This window comes from Phascolarctos cinereus, unplaced genomic scaffold, assembly GCF_003287225.1.
Source record: "Phascolarctos cinereus isolate Bilbo 61053 unplaced genomic scaffold, phaCin_HiC Scaffold_9;HRSCAF=440, whole genome shotgun sequence".
Lineage (NCBI taxonomy): Eukaryota > Metazoa > Chordata > Mammalia > Diprotodontia > Phascolarctidae > Phascolarctos > Phascolarctos cinereus.
The window spans coordinates 1,425,224-1,442,472 of NW_027556402.1; the positions used below are offsets into that span (position 1 = coordinate 1,425,224).

General features: G+C 40.7%; 1 protein-coding gene across 1 annotated transcript in view; it reads right to left on the reverse strand.

Moving 5' to 3' along the window:
- The window catches only part of MSR1 (macrophage scavenger receptor 1), a 77,009-nt gene that overhangs the window by 37,745 nt on the left and 22,015 nt on the right, over nt 1-17,249 (reverse strand). The window contains 5 exon segments of the mRNA XM_078148130.1: nt 3,208-3,318; nt 3,321-3,393; nt 10,528-10,874; nt 14,698-14,811; nt 15,167-15,280. Of these exon segments, the coding sequence (XP_078004256.1) occupies nt 3,208-3,318; nt 3,321-3,393; nt 10,528-10,874; nt 14,698-14,811; nt 15,167-15,278 (757 nt within the window). The 5' untranslated portion in view covers nt 15,279-15,280.

The window sequence follows — 17,249 nt, forward strand, 5'->3', positions numbered from 1 at the left end:
GCTGTTGTGATTAGCCCACCTACTCAGCAACCCTGGTCAATGCCATACTAACAATTGACTCTGGGTGACACCAAGCTGTTTGGAATAAGGGGAAAAGAGAGGATACAAGAACTCTCCTTTCCCTACCCAGCTGCAGTCAGTACAACAGTTCTCATGAATGAATGATTCCCCCAAAACCAATGTATTAAAAAAGCAACTTTCTGTCCTGAATGCAGAAGGACCTGTTTCCCTATTGGCACCTTTCTTGGAAAAGAGGGAAGATACTCCATCCTGTGACCCATATCAGGCAGAGATTGGAATGGTGGAACAAAGATGCTGCTTGAGAGCCAGCCTGGATCCAGCTGTGACCTGTCCTGACTATTGGTAGTCAGTGGGACTCCCTGACACAGTCTTCTGGGGTCCCTCTCTTGGCCTTGCTCTCTTTCTCCCATGTGATCACGAGAGCCTCAGCACATTCCTACCCTCTCCTCTGCCTGGTGGGCAATGGAGCAAAAGTTCTTTGGATCTGTCTTCTGGGTCCTGCTGCCAAGGAGTCCCACCCTCTCTCTGTGCTGCTCCTATTCTTTGGCTGGGGTGAGGGAGGGGCTCATGGAGCTCTCCTAAGACCTTCTGTGCTTCTTGCATGGCAGGCCACACCAGACCCATGACATATACTGATGGGCATCCTCTTGTCCAGAGAAATATCAGGACTCATTAAGATTTCAATATTCCTCATATGGGACTTAGTTTTTAGAACTTTGTAAATTTGTGCTGAGCTAGAAATGTCCCTCAATGAACCATGTCCCTGATGGGTTCCAAATTATCCTAAGCCTGTATGTTTGTTTTTGAGCTAAGCACTGCCCTGAGAGTTCATGGACCTGAAAATCCTCGTTAAATAGCTCTGTGTGTGTGTCCCTGTTTCTGTCAGTCTGTCCATCCATCTCTCCATGTCCCCCTGTCACTCTTTGTCTCTGCTCTGTGCTTCAGTTTCCTCATCTGTAAAAGAAAGATCCCTCTCGGCTCTAGACCTACGATCCAGGAACCATTGTAGACTTGAGTAAAAGGGCAATAAAAGGAAGATGGAAACATTCTGGACCATTAAATAGCACATAATGATCTAGAACTCCCCACCCCTACCACACCCCAACAGCTCCTATTACTGTTTAAGTTTTAAAATGCCAGGAAGTATAGTGACATTTCCTGATAGAAGAGTCCAGAGGGCAAAGAAGTAGAAATCAGGAGATTTCAGTCTGAATTCAGTCTTTTTGCCAGCCCTTCATTACTGGGTGACCTCAGATAAATCACTACCAAACTGGGAGAATAAGTCATATGTCTAAGGACCTTGGGACATCCAGGCCATGCCAAGCCTTGCTAACTCCCATCCTGGGAGTTATCACTAAATTCCTGAGGATAGGAGAGTGTGTGCTTGTCTTCTGTTCAAAGAAACTGGTAACCCCCCCCCATCTGTAAGCACTGTCTTATCCCCAAAATGTTTGATGATCTCCTACTCACTGTAGCTATGTGGGATGAGAGATACTGTTGGTTAACAGTATTCTTCACATTTCACGGATGAAGACAGGAAAGGGGAAAAGCCAGGATTTGAACCCAGGTCTTCTGTTTATATCCAGATCTCTTTCCACTACACACAGCTACATACAGAATCTTGGAGAGGTCACAGCTCCTTTCTGGGCCTCAGTTTCCTCATCTGTAAAATGAGGGCTCTGAACTAGATGACCTCTAAGGTCCTTTACAGCCCTGCAGCTTCTGCTTTATATTTTCTTCCATAAAATACACAAGCATACCAAATTTCTATCTTGCCTTTACTTCATCAGCAAAGGAATCAGAAGACCTCAATTTGTAAATATTCTTGGGGGATCTGAATGGCAGTTTAGTCCATTACAAATTTACTTCACCATGTATTCAGATGTATCATAGGCCAGATGGGTCCAATTATGTAAGAAATAAGTGTTGGCATATTGGCCAAGTTCAGGGATCACAATAATCCTCTGAATGGATGCTGCACATCTTTGGGGAGGGGGATGCCTCTTGAACACTAGACCACACTGGGGGAGAAGACTGCCTGTCCTCTCAGCCCAAGGCCAGTCCAGTAGAATGGCAATGGCCTCAGAGCCAGTGGGTCTCTCCCTTTGCTGTTGGCCCTCTCACTCATGGTCTTTCTGCCCACTCTTGCCCAACTCTTACCCTTACTCACCTTTCCCAAAGCCATTGGAAAAAGTTTCCCTTTTTCCTGCACTTCCCATCTACTGCTGTGAATAAATTGGAGAATCCCCAAGTGGAAAGGAGCCTGAGACACCATCAAGCTCTCTCAGTGCTGGTCCAGTGTCACTTCCCAACATCACTCTTGCTTATGCCTCTGGGACCAAGCAGAACAAGGTTGATCTCTTTCTCCTTGACAACCCATCAGATCACTTGGAGATAGTGATCATGGCATCCTTGCCTGTTTTCTGGGTCAAACATTCCCAGTTCTATGACTTCATCCAGGGGTGTCATAGCCTCTAACTTCTTCACTTTGCTGGCCACCCTTCTTTGAATTTGGGGAGTCTTTCTTCATGTGATGCTTCCAGAACTGAACTTGGCATTCTATCAGTGATCTAAGTAGGGTTGTGATACAGGCAAACACCACCTCCTCCTTTCTGGACCCTGTCACTTTTGGTACAGGCTAAGATCCTGTAAGTTTTTTGGCCATCCAGTGCACTATTGATCTTGCATTGCATTAACCCTCCCCCAACCCTCCACCCAGAACTATTTTAGAGGGGCTGTTATCTACCCACAGCATCCTCATAACTTGATTACAAAGTTGACTTTTCTAACCCAAGTGTCAGACATTTCATTTATCCCTATTAAATTCCATTGTATAAGATTTCATCCTTCCTTTTAGCCTGTGGAGATCTGTGAAATCTCTCTGTTATCCAATATGACAGCAGAGACTGTGTTTATCTTTGGATCTTTGTGTCAGATTTCTGCCCTACTTAGATTTCAACTTTGGTAAGCACTGACCAGAACTCTTCAAAGATCTCCCCTTTAGAGGATTACTTCTCATATCAGAACGCCCCCGGGGAATTTTAATGACTCTGCTCCAGCCCATTGGCAAAGGGTCCCTTTTGAACCAGGCAACCCTTTCTTGGGATATAAGTGGCTCCGAACTCAGCCATCTTTAGACAATTCCAAGATGGTGTCTGTTGGGGAAGTGAAACAACTTGATATTACCTTGAATTAATGTGATATTTCTCAATGTCATTGAATGCTCCCAGTCCTTTAGTCTGAGGTCATTTGTGATGTTAGCCAAAAGTTTCATTTCTCCTTTGATTTCCTGATTCAATGGATCTGCTGCTCTTTCAAGGTCATGATTTCTGCTGACACATTGTATACATGCTCCTCCAGCCTCTCAGTCTCCTGGAAAGTATCACAGAGGGTCAGCAAAATTATTTCATCAGATGAAGAAATGAACATGTTGTTTATGGGGGATTTTTTCTTTAAATACTATACCATGTATAGATAGATATCTTTATATAGCTTAGACTTTCTCTTGTCATTCTGTAGTCTACCAGTCAGTCAGTTAGTTAGTCAGTATTTGTTAAGTACCTACTATGTGCTGGTACTCTAGTAAGTGCTGGTTACAGCACTTTCTTTACACATACAAAGAATAGTTATTAAAATATGATTTTCAAAGGAAATGATAGGAGAGATGATTAAAGATTAAAACATTAGTGTGTGCAAAGTACATTTCTGTATATATGACCTCATTTGATCCTTACAATATGCCTGGGAGGTAGGTGCTTTATTATGCCCATTTTGCATATAAGGAAACTGAGGCTGGAGGTATAAAGCAATCATAAAGCTAGTAAGTGTTTGAGGTTGCATTTGAAAACAGGGCTTCCTGAGAAGGCCAGCACTCTATTTACTGCCCTCTCCCTGTCGCCATATTGGTCTTGACTTGCAATGGAAACTTCTTATTTTTATCACCTCCCCCATTATAATATCACCTCCCCAAGATCTATCTTACTTTCTTATTTGTCTCCATAATGCTTAGCACTTGTATACAGTTAGGACCTAATAATTTTTCTTCATTAATTCATTCATTTCCTACCGAGGAAAGAAAAGGAAAAGGAAAATGATGAGAGATGGTGGAAAACCTTACAAGATCATGTCCCTTTGACAAAAGAGATTCAAGGGGCAGCTAGGTGGTGCAGTGGATAGAACACCGGCCCAAAGTCAGGAGGACCTGAGTTCAAATCTGGCCTCAGACCAAACATTTGACACTTACTAGCTGTGTGACCCTGGGCAAGTCACTTAATCCCAATTGCCTAAAAAAAAAAAGAAAAAAAGAAAGAAAGAAAAGGAGATTCAAAATATGTTGAATCTTCTTCACATCAGTCCTCTGCCTTTTCTAGAAACTCTTTCAATGGATGGAGTTATTGTTAATAATGTCAGTGAAGGTGCTCTCTCTGCTGACAGAGAATCACAGGCCTTGAGAAAGATAGAATCTTGGGAGACCCCCTAGCAGAAGCCCTACCAGAACTGGGATTTCCTCAACAGCCCATTTTAGTCAGAGATTCTGCTTGGACACATCCAGTGAAGGGAAGCTCATCACCTCTTGTGGCAGCCCATTCTTTAATGAAACCATAACCAACAAAGAGTGCTTCCAGAGCTAGAGTGGGACAGAAAGGGGGACACAGCAAGGGCTAGAACTTCTGCTTGGCATGGATGAGCTAATGATAACCATCAACAACAAAGAGAAAGCAGGGCTTCTCCATTCTCCATTTGATTTCTGTTTTCACTACCGAAGATGATAATCCCTACATGGAAAATGTCAGAACAAAGATAACTAACTAGTAGTTGAGGCCACAGATAAGAAAAGAGGTATGATGAGAGCTCTTAGCTATCCTTCATGAATTCAAGTACCCTTGAACTACATCCTCAGATCCTAAAAGAATAGCAGCTGTGATTGCTAAGTGACTGTTAGTTCCTGTTGATGAATTTGAAAGATGGTGGAAAATGAGAAAGGAGTCACAAAATGCAAAATCCCATGTTCCACCAATTTTCCAAAAAAGAGAAGAGTGGCCAAAAACTATAGACCAGTGAGTCTTTCTTTGGACATTCTCATTTCATTTTCATTCTTTGGACAATTCTCAAGTAGTTCATTAAAGAGACAATTCATGAATATCTAGAAAGGGAAGGGGTCATTACAAAGTGCCAGCATGTTTTTCACAAGAACAGGACATTTCAGATTTACCTCTTTCCCCTTTTTTAGATTTCTTAATAACATAGACAATGAATGAGATGCTGTAGAATTAGTTTTTATTTTACTAAAGCATTTGATAAAAATGTCTCATAGTAATTAGACTATGAACTCCTTAAGGGAAGAGACTCAACTTTTTCTCTGTTTTGTATCCCCAGTGCCTAGAACAGTACCTGGCAAATAGTGGGCATTTAATAAATGCTTGCTAATGGACTGATTTAGGAATCAAGAGCAATGGGTAAGATTGGAAAGAGGCCAATTCATCCTTGAAATCAGGAAAAACTTCCTAATATGTAGACTTTTCCCAATATGCAATGCACTGCTTCAAGAGGTGGTGGCAGAAGCTGGATGGCCACTTGTCAACTACATTTTGTCCTGGTTCGAGGGTAGAGAGAAGCACTAGTGCTTGTGGCTACAGGAAAGACCAGAGTGAAGACTAAGATCACATCTCTTCTTGGATCACACCACCTTGGAAACACCAAAAACTCACAGGTCCCTAGAACTAGCTCTGAAAATAGTAGTCGGAAAACGCCTGAAGCTTGGAATAGTGCCTCCTCACCTTCACATGATCATAGCCCAACTTTGACATAAAGTTCAAAGTTAAGGTGGAAAAGCTGGGAAAAATGAATAAATAATAAAAAACCTGAAGATAAAAATCTATATGGTGATCAAGACACAAAACAAGAAGACAACAATGTAAAAACAGTTACAAGCAAAGCCTTAAAAATGCAAATTGGACAGAAGCCCAACAAGAATTCCTGGAAGTGCTAAAGAAAGCTATAAGAATGATAGAGGAAAGATTGGGGAAAGGAATGAGAATGATGTGAGAAAATTATGAAACAAAAATCAACAGCTTGACAAAATAGGCACAAAATATTACTGAAGAAAATAACACATTAAAAAACAAAAATGGTCAAATAGTGAAAGAGGCACAAGTATTCACTGAAGAAAAGAACTCCTTAAAAAGCAGAGCTAGCCAATTGGAAAAAATAAATATAAAAGTTTAATAAATAATTCCTTAAAATTAAAACTGGGTGAGTGGAAGCTAATGATTCCACTAGACATCAAGAAACAGTAAAACAAAATCAAAAGAATGAAAAAAATAGAAGAAAATGTGAAATAGCTCATTGTAAAAACAACTGACATAGAAAATAGATTGAGAGATAATTTAAGAATTATTAGACTACCTTAAAGTCATGATCAAAAAAAGGACCTAGATATCGTATTTCAAGAATTGTAAAATAAAAATGCCCTGATATCTTAGAATCAGAGGATAAAATAGAAATTGAAAGAACCTACTGATCATCTCCCCAAAAATATCCCAAAATTAGAACTCCCAGGAATATTGTAGCCAAATTCCAAGGCTCCCAAGTCAAGTAGGAAATATCACAAGAAGACAGAAAGAAGCAATTCAGATATCGCGAAGCCACAGCCCATAGGACACCAGATTAAGTAGCTTTTGCTTTAAAATAGCAGAGGGCTTGGAACATGATATTCCAGAAGGAAAAGGCTGTAGGATTACAATCAAGAAAAACTTATTCAACAAAACTGAATATAATCCCTCAGGAGAAAAAGTGGATATTTAATGAAGTATATTTCAATGATGACAAAATGACTTTTAAGCATTCCTGATGAAAAGACCAGTGCTGAACAGAATGCTTGACTTTCAAAAACAAGACTCAAGAAAAGCATAAAAAGGTAAACGGGAAGGAGAAATCATAAAGGATTCAAAAAAATTGTACTGTTTACCTTCCTACATGAGAATATAATACTTGTAATTCCTAAGAACTTTACCATTAGTTAGAAGCACAGCTGTGAGTTGATTACATCAGGATGATCTCAAAAGAAAGTGAAGGGATGAGAAAGAAGGATACCCTGGGAGAAGGAGGGAAAGACAGATGAAAGGGGGAAATTATCTCACAAAAAGAGGGGGCAAGGATGAGCTTTTATAGTAGAGGGGGAAATGGGATCTTGGGCAATGCTTGAACGTCACTTATAGAAATTAGTTTAAAGAGAAAAAAATATACACACATACACACTTACACATACACATACACATACTGGGTATAGAAATCTAGGTTACCCTACTAGGAAGTAGGAAAGGAAGGAGTAAAAAGTGATAAAAGGTAGGGCAAATTAATGGAATCAGTGGTCAGAAGCAAAACAGACCTTAGAGGAGGGATAAGATAAAAAAAAGAGTGAAGGATAAACAGAAGAAAATAGGGTGGAGGGAAATACACAGTTCATAATCAAAACTTTGAATGTGAATGGGATGAACTTATACATAAAACAGAAGTGGATAGCAGAATGAATCAAAAACCAGAATCCAACAATATGTTGTTTACAAGAAACATACTTGAAACAGAAAGACATGTACACAGAGTTATAACAAGGAGACGTAGCAGAATTTATTATGCTTCAACTGCACTAAACAAGGCAGAGATAGCGATCGTGATCCCAGACAAAGCAAAAGCAAAAATAGACCTAATTAAAAGAAATAATTAGGGCAGCTAAATTTTGCTGAAAGGTACCATGGAAAGTGAAATAACATCAATCCTAAATATATCTGCACCAAATGACAGAGTACCCAATTTCTTAAAGTGAAAGCTAAATGAGTTAAATGATGAAATAGTAAACTATATCAGTTGGAGACCTCAATTTCCTCCCCCCCAGAACTACATAAATCTAACCATAAAACAAGAAAGAAGTTAAGGAGATTGACAGAATTTTAGAAAAGTTAAACATCGTAGACCTTCTGGAGAAAACTGAATGGGAACAGAAAATAGTACTGTAAACCCTTTGCTCAGCTGTACATGGCACCTTCACAAAAATTGACCACATATCAAGGCATAAAAACTTCACAAACAAATGCAAAGAATCAGAAATATTAAATGCATCCTTTCAGACCATAATACAGTAAAAATTACATTCAATAAAGAACAGTGGACACACAGATTAAAAATTAACCAGAAATTAATCTAATCCTACAGAATGAGTGAGTCAAAGAATAAATTATAGAAGCAATAATTTCATTGAAGAAAATGACAACAATGAGCCATCATACTGATGTAGTGCTTGGGTCTTGTACTCAGACCCAACTTCCAAGACCATATTTCTCCCTAGCCTCAAGACACTATCCCTGACAGTTTCTCTCCAGCCCAAGGACCCCATCTATGGCAATGACTCATGAGTGGGCCCAGTGAGGCAAATTATCTCCTCCTGTTACAAGAACAAGCTGACCTCTGTAGGATTTCCCTTGTATGAACAGGACTATCTTGTACCAGCAGAACTACCAAGTACTGATGCCCACAGTTACCATATACAAGTCAGAGGTCAAGCTATAGACGTCAACTCCTGAAACTATCTTGTTATAGACATAACATACCAAAAATATGCCCTTTAGGAGCCCCCTCTTCCCGCCCTACCCCCATTTCCAATACAGAATGACACCTGTGACCAAGGTTGTAAGTTATCACCTAATTAGCATACTTGGCACATAATTCATTATTTTTCCTCTATAAGCTTTAGCATCATTCTTGTTAGGTTGCAAGTTCTCTAAGGAGTTCTGCCCACTGTGGTAGGTTCCTTCAGAATCCTTGTCCACTGTATAGCATAACAAAAAATCTTTTCCACCTTGACTTAAAGAATGCTTCAGTCTGTGAAGTCATCCCAGACAACCTGGTTCTATATTCAGGTCCTTGAGGAATCTCTCAACCTCTCAGATGACAACAATACCAAAATTTGTAGTATGCAGCCAAAGCAGTAGTTAAAGGAAAATTTATACCTCTAAAGGCTTACATCAATAAAAAAGAGAAAGAGCAGATTAATTAATTGGGCATACAATTTGTAAAAAAAAAAAACTAGAAAAAGAACAAATTTAATATTCTCAATTAAACACCAAAATTGAAATCCTGAAAATCAAAGGAAAGATCAATAAAATCTAAAGTAAAAAACAAACAAACAAACCCCAAAACACTGAACTAATAATTAAAACTAGGAACTGGTTTTATGAAAAAATAAAATAAAGTAGATAAACCATTGGTTAATTTGATATTAAAAAGAAAGAAAGAAGGAAACCAAATTACCAGTATCAAAAATGAAAAGTGTGAATGTACCACCAAGGATAATGAAATCAAAACATTATTAGGAGTTATTTTGCCCGATTATATGCCAATAAAACTGATGATCTCAATGAAATGGATAAATATTTATAAAAATATAGATTACTTAGATTACCAGAAGAGGAAATAGAATATTTAAGTAACCCTGAATACTTAAGTGATGACTGAAAACCAACAAAAGACAACAGTATATTTGTTGTTGTTTACTCATCTTCCCGTTATGTCTGACTCTTCATGAACCCCTTTAGGGTTTCTGTGACAAAGATACTAGAGTGGCTTGCCATCCCTTTTTCCAGGTCATTTTACAGATGAGGAAACTGAGGCAAACAGGCTAAGTGACTTGCCCAGGGTCACACAGCTAGTAAGTGTCTGAAGTCAGATTTGAACTCAAGAAGATGAGTCTTTCTAATTCCAGGCCTGGCCCTCCATCCACTGCACCACTTAACTGCCCCTAGTATAACATAACATGCATCTAACACAACATGTCTATTCAGCAAAGTGTTATCCATATGTGTATTTTCTTGTCTTTTAACATGTGATTTCTCAATATTGGGCACTCCTTCCACTGCTGAATCAGACCATAATTCCTCTAACTTAGCTGATGGTTGTAGATCATAATTGAAATTGAAAACATCCATTCCCCCTCCTGTGACCAATTTGGGGATGAGCACCTTACTCTGAGCTCCCCAAGCCAGATATATCTGATCCATTACCAGGCATGGACCCAAAGCATTTCCAGTTTGGCAGGATATCATAGAACTTCCAAACTGTCAGCACATTATTGAAGAATCCAGGGTCACTTCTAAGTCTTGAGGAGACATTATTTGTGGGACTCCAGTGAAGGAATCACTAGCAATATTATTCCTTAAAGATGCAGCCAGAGACTGACGTAGATAGTCCACCTCTGCAATGCTATGAGGTTCTAGTCACTCTGGTAGTGTTTATATTATCATTGTTTCCTTCTTGTCTTATTTGGGCAGTGTGAGCAAGTTGTCTGAGCATCAAAGTACCTGGCTGAGTGAGCAGACCTGACACGGAGGAAAGCAGCTTTTGAGCCACTGATTTGCAGGGATTTTTGGAGCTAACCTGGCCTGATTCTAGACACTCAGTCCCCTTCTGAAGCAGGCTATCCTTCTTCAATATGACCTTTAATGTACAAACACTTACCTCTCGCTGTTTGTGCATGTTCCCTCGATAGCTGCCTTTCCAGCTCTCTATATCAAGCTGAATTTCAAGTAACGTGGAGTTCAGCTTTGCCACGGAGTTGGTGACAGCATCTAGCACTCCTCTCTGAGTGTGGACAGCAGAGATGATGGAGCTGACCTGAAGGAGGAGGTCCTCAAATTTCTGCTCAGTCTTCATGCTGATGTTATGGAAAAGTTGGGAGGGCAGATTTGCTTCTGAATCAAAGATCTGTTGAATCTCCATGTTCAAAGTATCATTGTAATCTGATATCATTTTCCTCAATCTCACTTCTTCCTTTGGATTCTGCGCTCCGTATCTCAGGGTCTGAACTGTGGAGTCAAGGAAAATGACAATGATCACTGCTCCTATCACTAAGTACGTAGGTAGAAGAAGTCAATTACAGTCACTGAATTGCAGATGCTTGGAATCAGTCAATCAACAGCATTTCTTTTAGCACTCACGATGTGCCAGGATTTGGGTTCAATATTCAAGACACAAACACAAAAACAGAACAGTGCTTGACCTGAAGGAGCTCAAATGCTAAAATGGAGGGTGTAGTATGTTCATGGATAAGTATGGAACCTGCATTTGGCCACCCCTGAAGAGGGCAGGGAGACCAACCAACTGGATGAACAGCCCCCAGGCTCCCCATGCCTGGCTCCCTCCTCAACTTTTGGTTAAATGTTTATGGGTAGCAGACCAGGGAACCAGCCATGTAGACAGAAGGAAGAAGCCATTGTGCCCAGGAAGAATGAGTTCAGATTTGCCATGGATTCCTACACACACACACACCTCTTTATCTCCCTCTGTCTCTCCCTCCCTTCCTCTCTGTCCCTGTCTCTCCCTTCATCCCTCTCATCTATTCTGTCTCTCTTTGTCTCTATCCTTCTCCATGTTTTCCTTCTTCTCTGTCTCATGTTGTTTCTATCTCTCCCTCCCTCACATCTTTTCTCTGTCTCTCCACCTCTTCCTCCCTGTTTGTCTTTGTCTTTCTCTTAGTCTGTGTGTGTGAGTGTTTGTGTGTGTCTCTGTCTGTCTGGCTGTCTGTCTGTCTGTCTCTGGCTGTCTCTCTCTTTGTCTCTGTCTATGTGTTTATGTGTCTCTATGTCTGTGTCTCTCTCCTCTTCTCTCTCTCTCTCTGTCTCCCCCTTCTGTTATTCATCTTCCCTCCTCTCTTTCCTCATTCTTTCTTTGTCTCTCTCTCTCCTTGTGTCTCTGTCTCTCTCCTCTTGTCTTCTGCTTCTTTCTCTCTCTCCCCAATCTCTTCCTCCTTAGTGCCTCCTCTCTCTCCCTCCCTCTACACCCTTTCTGTTTGTATAACTGTCTCTCACTCTGTTTTTATCTGTTTTTCCTTTCTTCTCTGCCTTTCTCTGTCTTTCTCTCTGTATGTCTCTTTCCATCTCTTTCTCTCTCCCTCTCTGTCTTTCTGTCTCTGTCTCTTCATCCCCTTTCTATATCTCTCTGTGTCTCTCTCTTTGTCTTTCTTTCACTGGGTATCCTCTCTGTCTCTGTCTGTCTCTGTCTCTTTTCCTGTCTCTCTGTCTCTCTTTCTCCCTCCCCCTATCCCTTGCTGTCTGTCTGTGTCTCTTCTCTCTCTCCTCTTTCTATCTCTGTCTTTCCTCCCCTACTCCATGTGTGTATATATGTTTGTCTCTCTCTCCTCTTGTCTGCCACCTCTCTCTCTCTCTCTCTCTCTCTCTCCTTCTCTCTCTCTCTCTCTCTCTCTCCCTCTCTCTCTCTCTCTCTCTCTCTCTCTCTCTCTCTCTCTCTCTCTCTCTCTCTCTCCCTCTCTCTCTCTCTCTCTCTCTCTCTCTCTCTCTCTCTCTCTCTCTCTCTCTCTCTCTCTCCCTCTCTCTCTCTCTCTCCTCCCTTCCTTGGTGCCTACTCTCCCCCTCTCTCTCCCTCCCTTCTTTCCTCTCTTCTGTCTCTCCTTCTCTTTCTCTCTCCTTCCTCTCCCTCCCCTTATTTTTCCCTTTCCCTCCTCTTCTGGTATTTCCCTCCCTCTCCCTCTCCTCCTACCTCTCTAGGGAAGAAATTGAATGTCACCACTTATTACACACTTTATACTCACTGCTCCCCCTGGCTCAGGTGATGTCAGCCTTTGTTCTAAATGCAGATTTTTGTTTTGAAGGTTTTAACAAATGACACAAATGTTGGCCAGCAAAAACTCAATCCGTTTGTCATATTTGATGCATGGCTCATGAAAGGGAGAAAAAGCATTCTATATTTGTAAAATGAAATATTTGGCTCCGAGGAAAAGATCTGAACCTAAGGTCTGGAGCCATTAGGGAAATGTAGGGTTACTAATATTGGACTTTTGCAAACTGGATAAAATAATCTGAGACTCAGATGTTCATAATACAAAAAATCCCAAACCAAAATAACATCAGCAGCAAAAGCACAAGTCTGACAAAAGGTTCAGGAAGATTGAGGAGGAGTCATTTGTAGGGGGAAGGCAAATAGAGTTTGAAAAGGAAGCCAGACATCTGGGAAGGGAAGGGCACTAAGTTACCAGTTAGGCTCCACCCACATAAAATCTGGATCGTGATAAGCACTTGTAAAATGTTTGTGGATGGATGGATGGGTAGGTGGGTAGATGGCTGGCTGGCTGGATGGCTGGGTGGGTGGAAGATCCAGTTCCCTGGGCATATTCAGGCTAGTCCTTTGACTTGTGGAGGATTGACCCTACCCCATCATACCTTGCTTGCCATCACCATCAGCTAGTTTTAAGTACATATGGTATATATACAAAATAAATGCACAGTGATTAATGCCCAGCCCCAGTGATTTTCAGACAAATTCCTATCTCCCCAGGCCTCCTCCCTACTGGATTTGCAAAGGTGATAAAAATCCAAAGAAACAAACCTTAAAATTTAGTCTTTGCATTCATCATGACTGAATTCCACCTCACTTAATCTCAGCCAAGGTTCTAGGCTATGGAAGCCTTTAGGGCCCATGGTTCTCATGGTTATTCAGGTTTGCCCTGTTGAGGTAATTCTGGACTCTTCACTTATACCTCACATTCAAAACCTTGACAGATCTTGCTGATTTGAGCTCCACAAAGTCTCTTTGCTCCCTCCTGTCCTCTCCGCTCTAGCGGCCCCCACTCTAGGTCTAGCTCTCATCAGCTCTCACCCAGACTCTCCTTACGATAACTTCCTGAATTGTTTTCCTAGCTCAGGTTTCTTTTCTTACCAATAGAAGGGCAACAACGACCTGGATAAGTGGATGGGAGCTAGAGTAGGAAGAGCATGAGATGCCAAACAGAGGAGCTGGGATTGGATTTCCTATAACAACAGGGGGCCACTTGTTTGCTTTGCTTTGCTCTTAGCTGCCACTTGGCAGCTATTTGTTTGCTTTGCTTTGCTCTTAGCAGGTAGTGACATGGTCAGCTCTGTAAGACTCAGATGCCAAAGTGACATTCTGAGAGAGGAAAGGGGAGAGAGGCAGAGAATGAGAGAGAGACAAAGACAGAGAGACAGAGATAGCTAGAGAAGAGAGACAGAGGCAGGACAGAGAAACAGAGACAGAAATGGGGGGGAGATGGAGACAGACAGACAGACACAGAGACAGAAAGAGAGACAAAGATAGAGAAGTAATCAGACTGAGACACAGAGAGACAGATTGAGTAGAGAGAGTGGAAGAGACAAAGGCATAGAGGGAGACAGACAGACAGACAGACAGAGACAGAGACAGAGAGAAAAGCTGGCTGGCTTGTTCCCTTCACCACGGATCAAGTGGAGTCTGCTTTTAGTTTTTGTTTTTGTTTTTGTTTTTTTCCACCAATGAGGCAGAAGTCACATGTGAAGATAGAGGGCCGCTCTCTATACTCCTCTTCCTTCCTCTGGCCTTCCCATTTGTACTTCTTTGAGAGGGGAAGAGCATGCAACCAGACACTGAAGACATCTTGGCTAGATGTGGCCAGAAGCAACTGAAGTGGCGCAGCTACCATGACTCCCATGGACTGAGGGCTTCACATAAACACATACACATGCATAAAATATATATACACACACATATGAAATACACTTATGCTGACACATGGGACCTGCCTAAGTCCAGAGAGACAGCGGCAGGAAAACTGAAGAAGCTGATGTGGCGCTGTTTCCTGGAGTACATGTTGCTAAATCATTGCTCTCATGAATACTTTACCTGTAACAAATCCAGTGATTGGGATCAGAACCCCAAACACAAAGAGACAAAGCCCGACCAGTGCAATTTTGTGCCACTTCAGCTTTTCTTGCAATCCAGAGACAGTGCAAAAATCTATTTAAAAAGATGTACAATACAGAAAACTGGTTATGTGGCCCAGACAGATCACACTTAACTCTTACTGAATATTAAATATGGAAAACAATTTCATGTTATCATTCTCTCCAAATATATTCCTTAAGTCAAAGGTAAATCTAGAATCAAAGAAAGTGAGCAGGTGGAAGTGAGTTCAGACATCATTCACACAGGGCTAAAGGTGTCAGCCATTCTAAGCTATGCAGGTCTCAGAGAAATCAGTGGTCATGAGCTTCTTGTGGAAAGGGCAGGGATGATGGGGTTGAGGCTCAGGCCACAGAAATCCCAGAAGCTGGATATACTCAAGGCTTCCATTTCATGAAATGTGACTCACTTTCTGGAAGCTTTGCCATCATGGTCTTAGCATCAAATCGCACTGAATCTGAGCAATTGTCTGAAGGACAGTTTTCTTCCTGTTCATTGAGAAGTCTATTCCAATTTTCCATGACTGCCAAAAAAAAAAATAGATGAAAAGTGGATTTCCATATGCAACACGAGCGAAATGTTTACAGAGCAAGCCACCTTGGAGTTATTTTGGCATAAAATGCTAAATTATGATTTATTATTATGATTCAGTTTTCACGGCTTGTAAAATGTAAAAATTAATGTACCAGAATTAAGCATATTCATTCTCCTAGCCAACTGTTATATTTATGGTAAAAGGCAGTATTATTTTCTTCATTAAAGAAAATATTAAAAAAAATTATGTCCTTATGGGCTCATAATCCCCTTAGTGGGGTTGAGGGAAGTATAATTGTCCCATAAGTGTAAGAAGACAGAATATTCACCCATTTCTTGAGGGATGGGCAGATAGGCACCCTTAGGTTTTCAGACACATTGGTGTCTCCATTTGTTGCTTGACTGTATTTATTTGCTACAAGGAAGGGATTTTGATAATCATTAACATTAATAACAAAAATAAAATAATAAGACAAATGTGTATCCCAGACAGAATATGGCTAATAACACTGCCCAATATGACCTGAACCAGATGAATATGTGATTGGGAAATACTTAACAAAAAAATAAAATAAAACATAGATAATGTTAATTTATGGCTTTCTAAATCAATCTGTATAACCTCCTTATGTATGGCTTAGTGACCTCAGTTTCTATTTCTATTTAAATCATTGATTTAAACCAACAATGGAATGGAAAATAACCCTTTGGATTAAAAACAAAACACATTCATTCATTCATTCATTCATTTCATTCATTCATTTATTCAACAAGCATTCATTAGGCTGGGTTAGGAAGGAAGGAAGAACAATGATGTTCTTGTGACATTTGCAATTGATTGGCACGGAGTAAGAAGGGCAAAAATGAATGCTAGATGCAAGCCTGTCCTGAAGACAAAGGAGAAGTCCAAAGAAAAGATATTTGAAGGAGAGAACCTTCACCTATGGGGTCCAGTGGTGTGTGGATGGTGCTTCTTTCAGGTAGGAGGGACAGTGTGTTCAAAGGCATCCTCACTCTCACTCTCCCCTCCTTTCCCAGCTATCCCTTGCCCTCATGCTGCCCTTCTCACCCCCAAGATATTGCAGGGAATATGTTCTAACTTTTTCTTAGCACATCACATATCCATTGCCCTTGAAGTAACCAAATAACATTTTTTTTTATTCCAAATCCTCAAATGTTAGGACTAAACAGAAACCTTGGGATCATTGTGTTTGGCTTTCTCTCTCTTTTTTTAACAAATGACAAAACTAGGCCCTTAGAGGTTCAGTACCAACAAAGCTTGTAAGTGGCAGTGGCAGAATTCCAGCCCAGATGTTCTGACTCCAAGCCAAATGAGCCTTCCAGTGGACCACACTTGCCATGGAAAATGGTTAAAACCTTGTGATGTCTAAATTTGTAGTAACCCTGGGATCTTCTGACCATTTCTCATGTCCTTTCACTGAAATAAGGAAATGAGCACTTTTGAAAGATTTGACAGCGTGGACAGTCAGCTCTGGGAACTCAGCTCAGTCCTTCTTCTGCCACATCCAGCCCCTTCAACTTTGATTTGGCTGAAAAACAGTCAGCTTGACTTTGCCAATTTCCTGTCATTCCTTATTTTCATAAGTGGTTATGAAGTTCCCACTTGTTCAATTTTTGTGAATTACTTTCACTTCCTATAATCATTTGTTGATGACTTTAAAATCAGCCTTGTTATTTCTCATAGAAATATTGCTTTCAGATCCCTTTTCTGGCAAAGAGAAACAGGGGTTTCACCAGATCTTTGGTGAGATTGAGGAGCAGAAATAGCCAATATAAATCTTCTGGCCAGTTTTCTCCACTTCCTAAAGCATCCCTCATTCACCAGTTTTTAAAGCTAAAAAATTTCATCTGAAAGGGAGACAATCCCAATGACTGTTTTCAGAGATGACAGGTCTGGGATCATAGGACTGAGAACCTGAAATGATAACACCCATGTT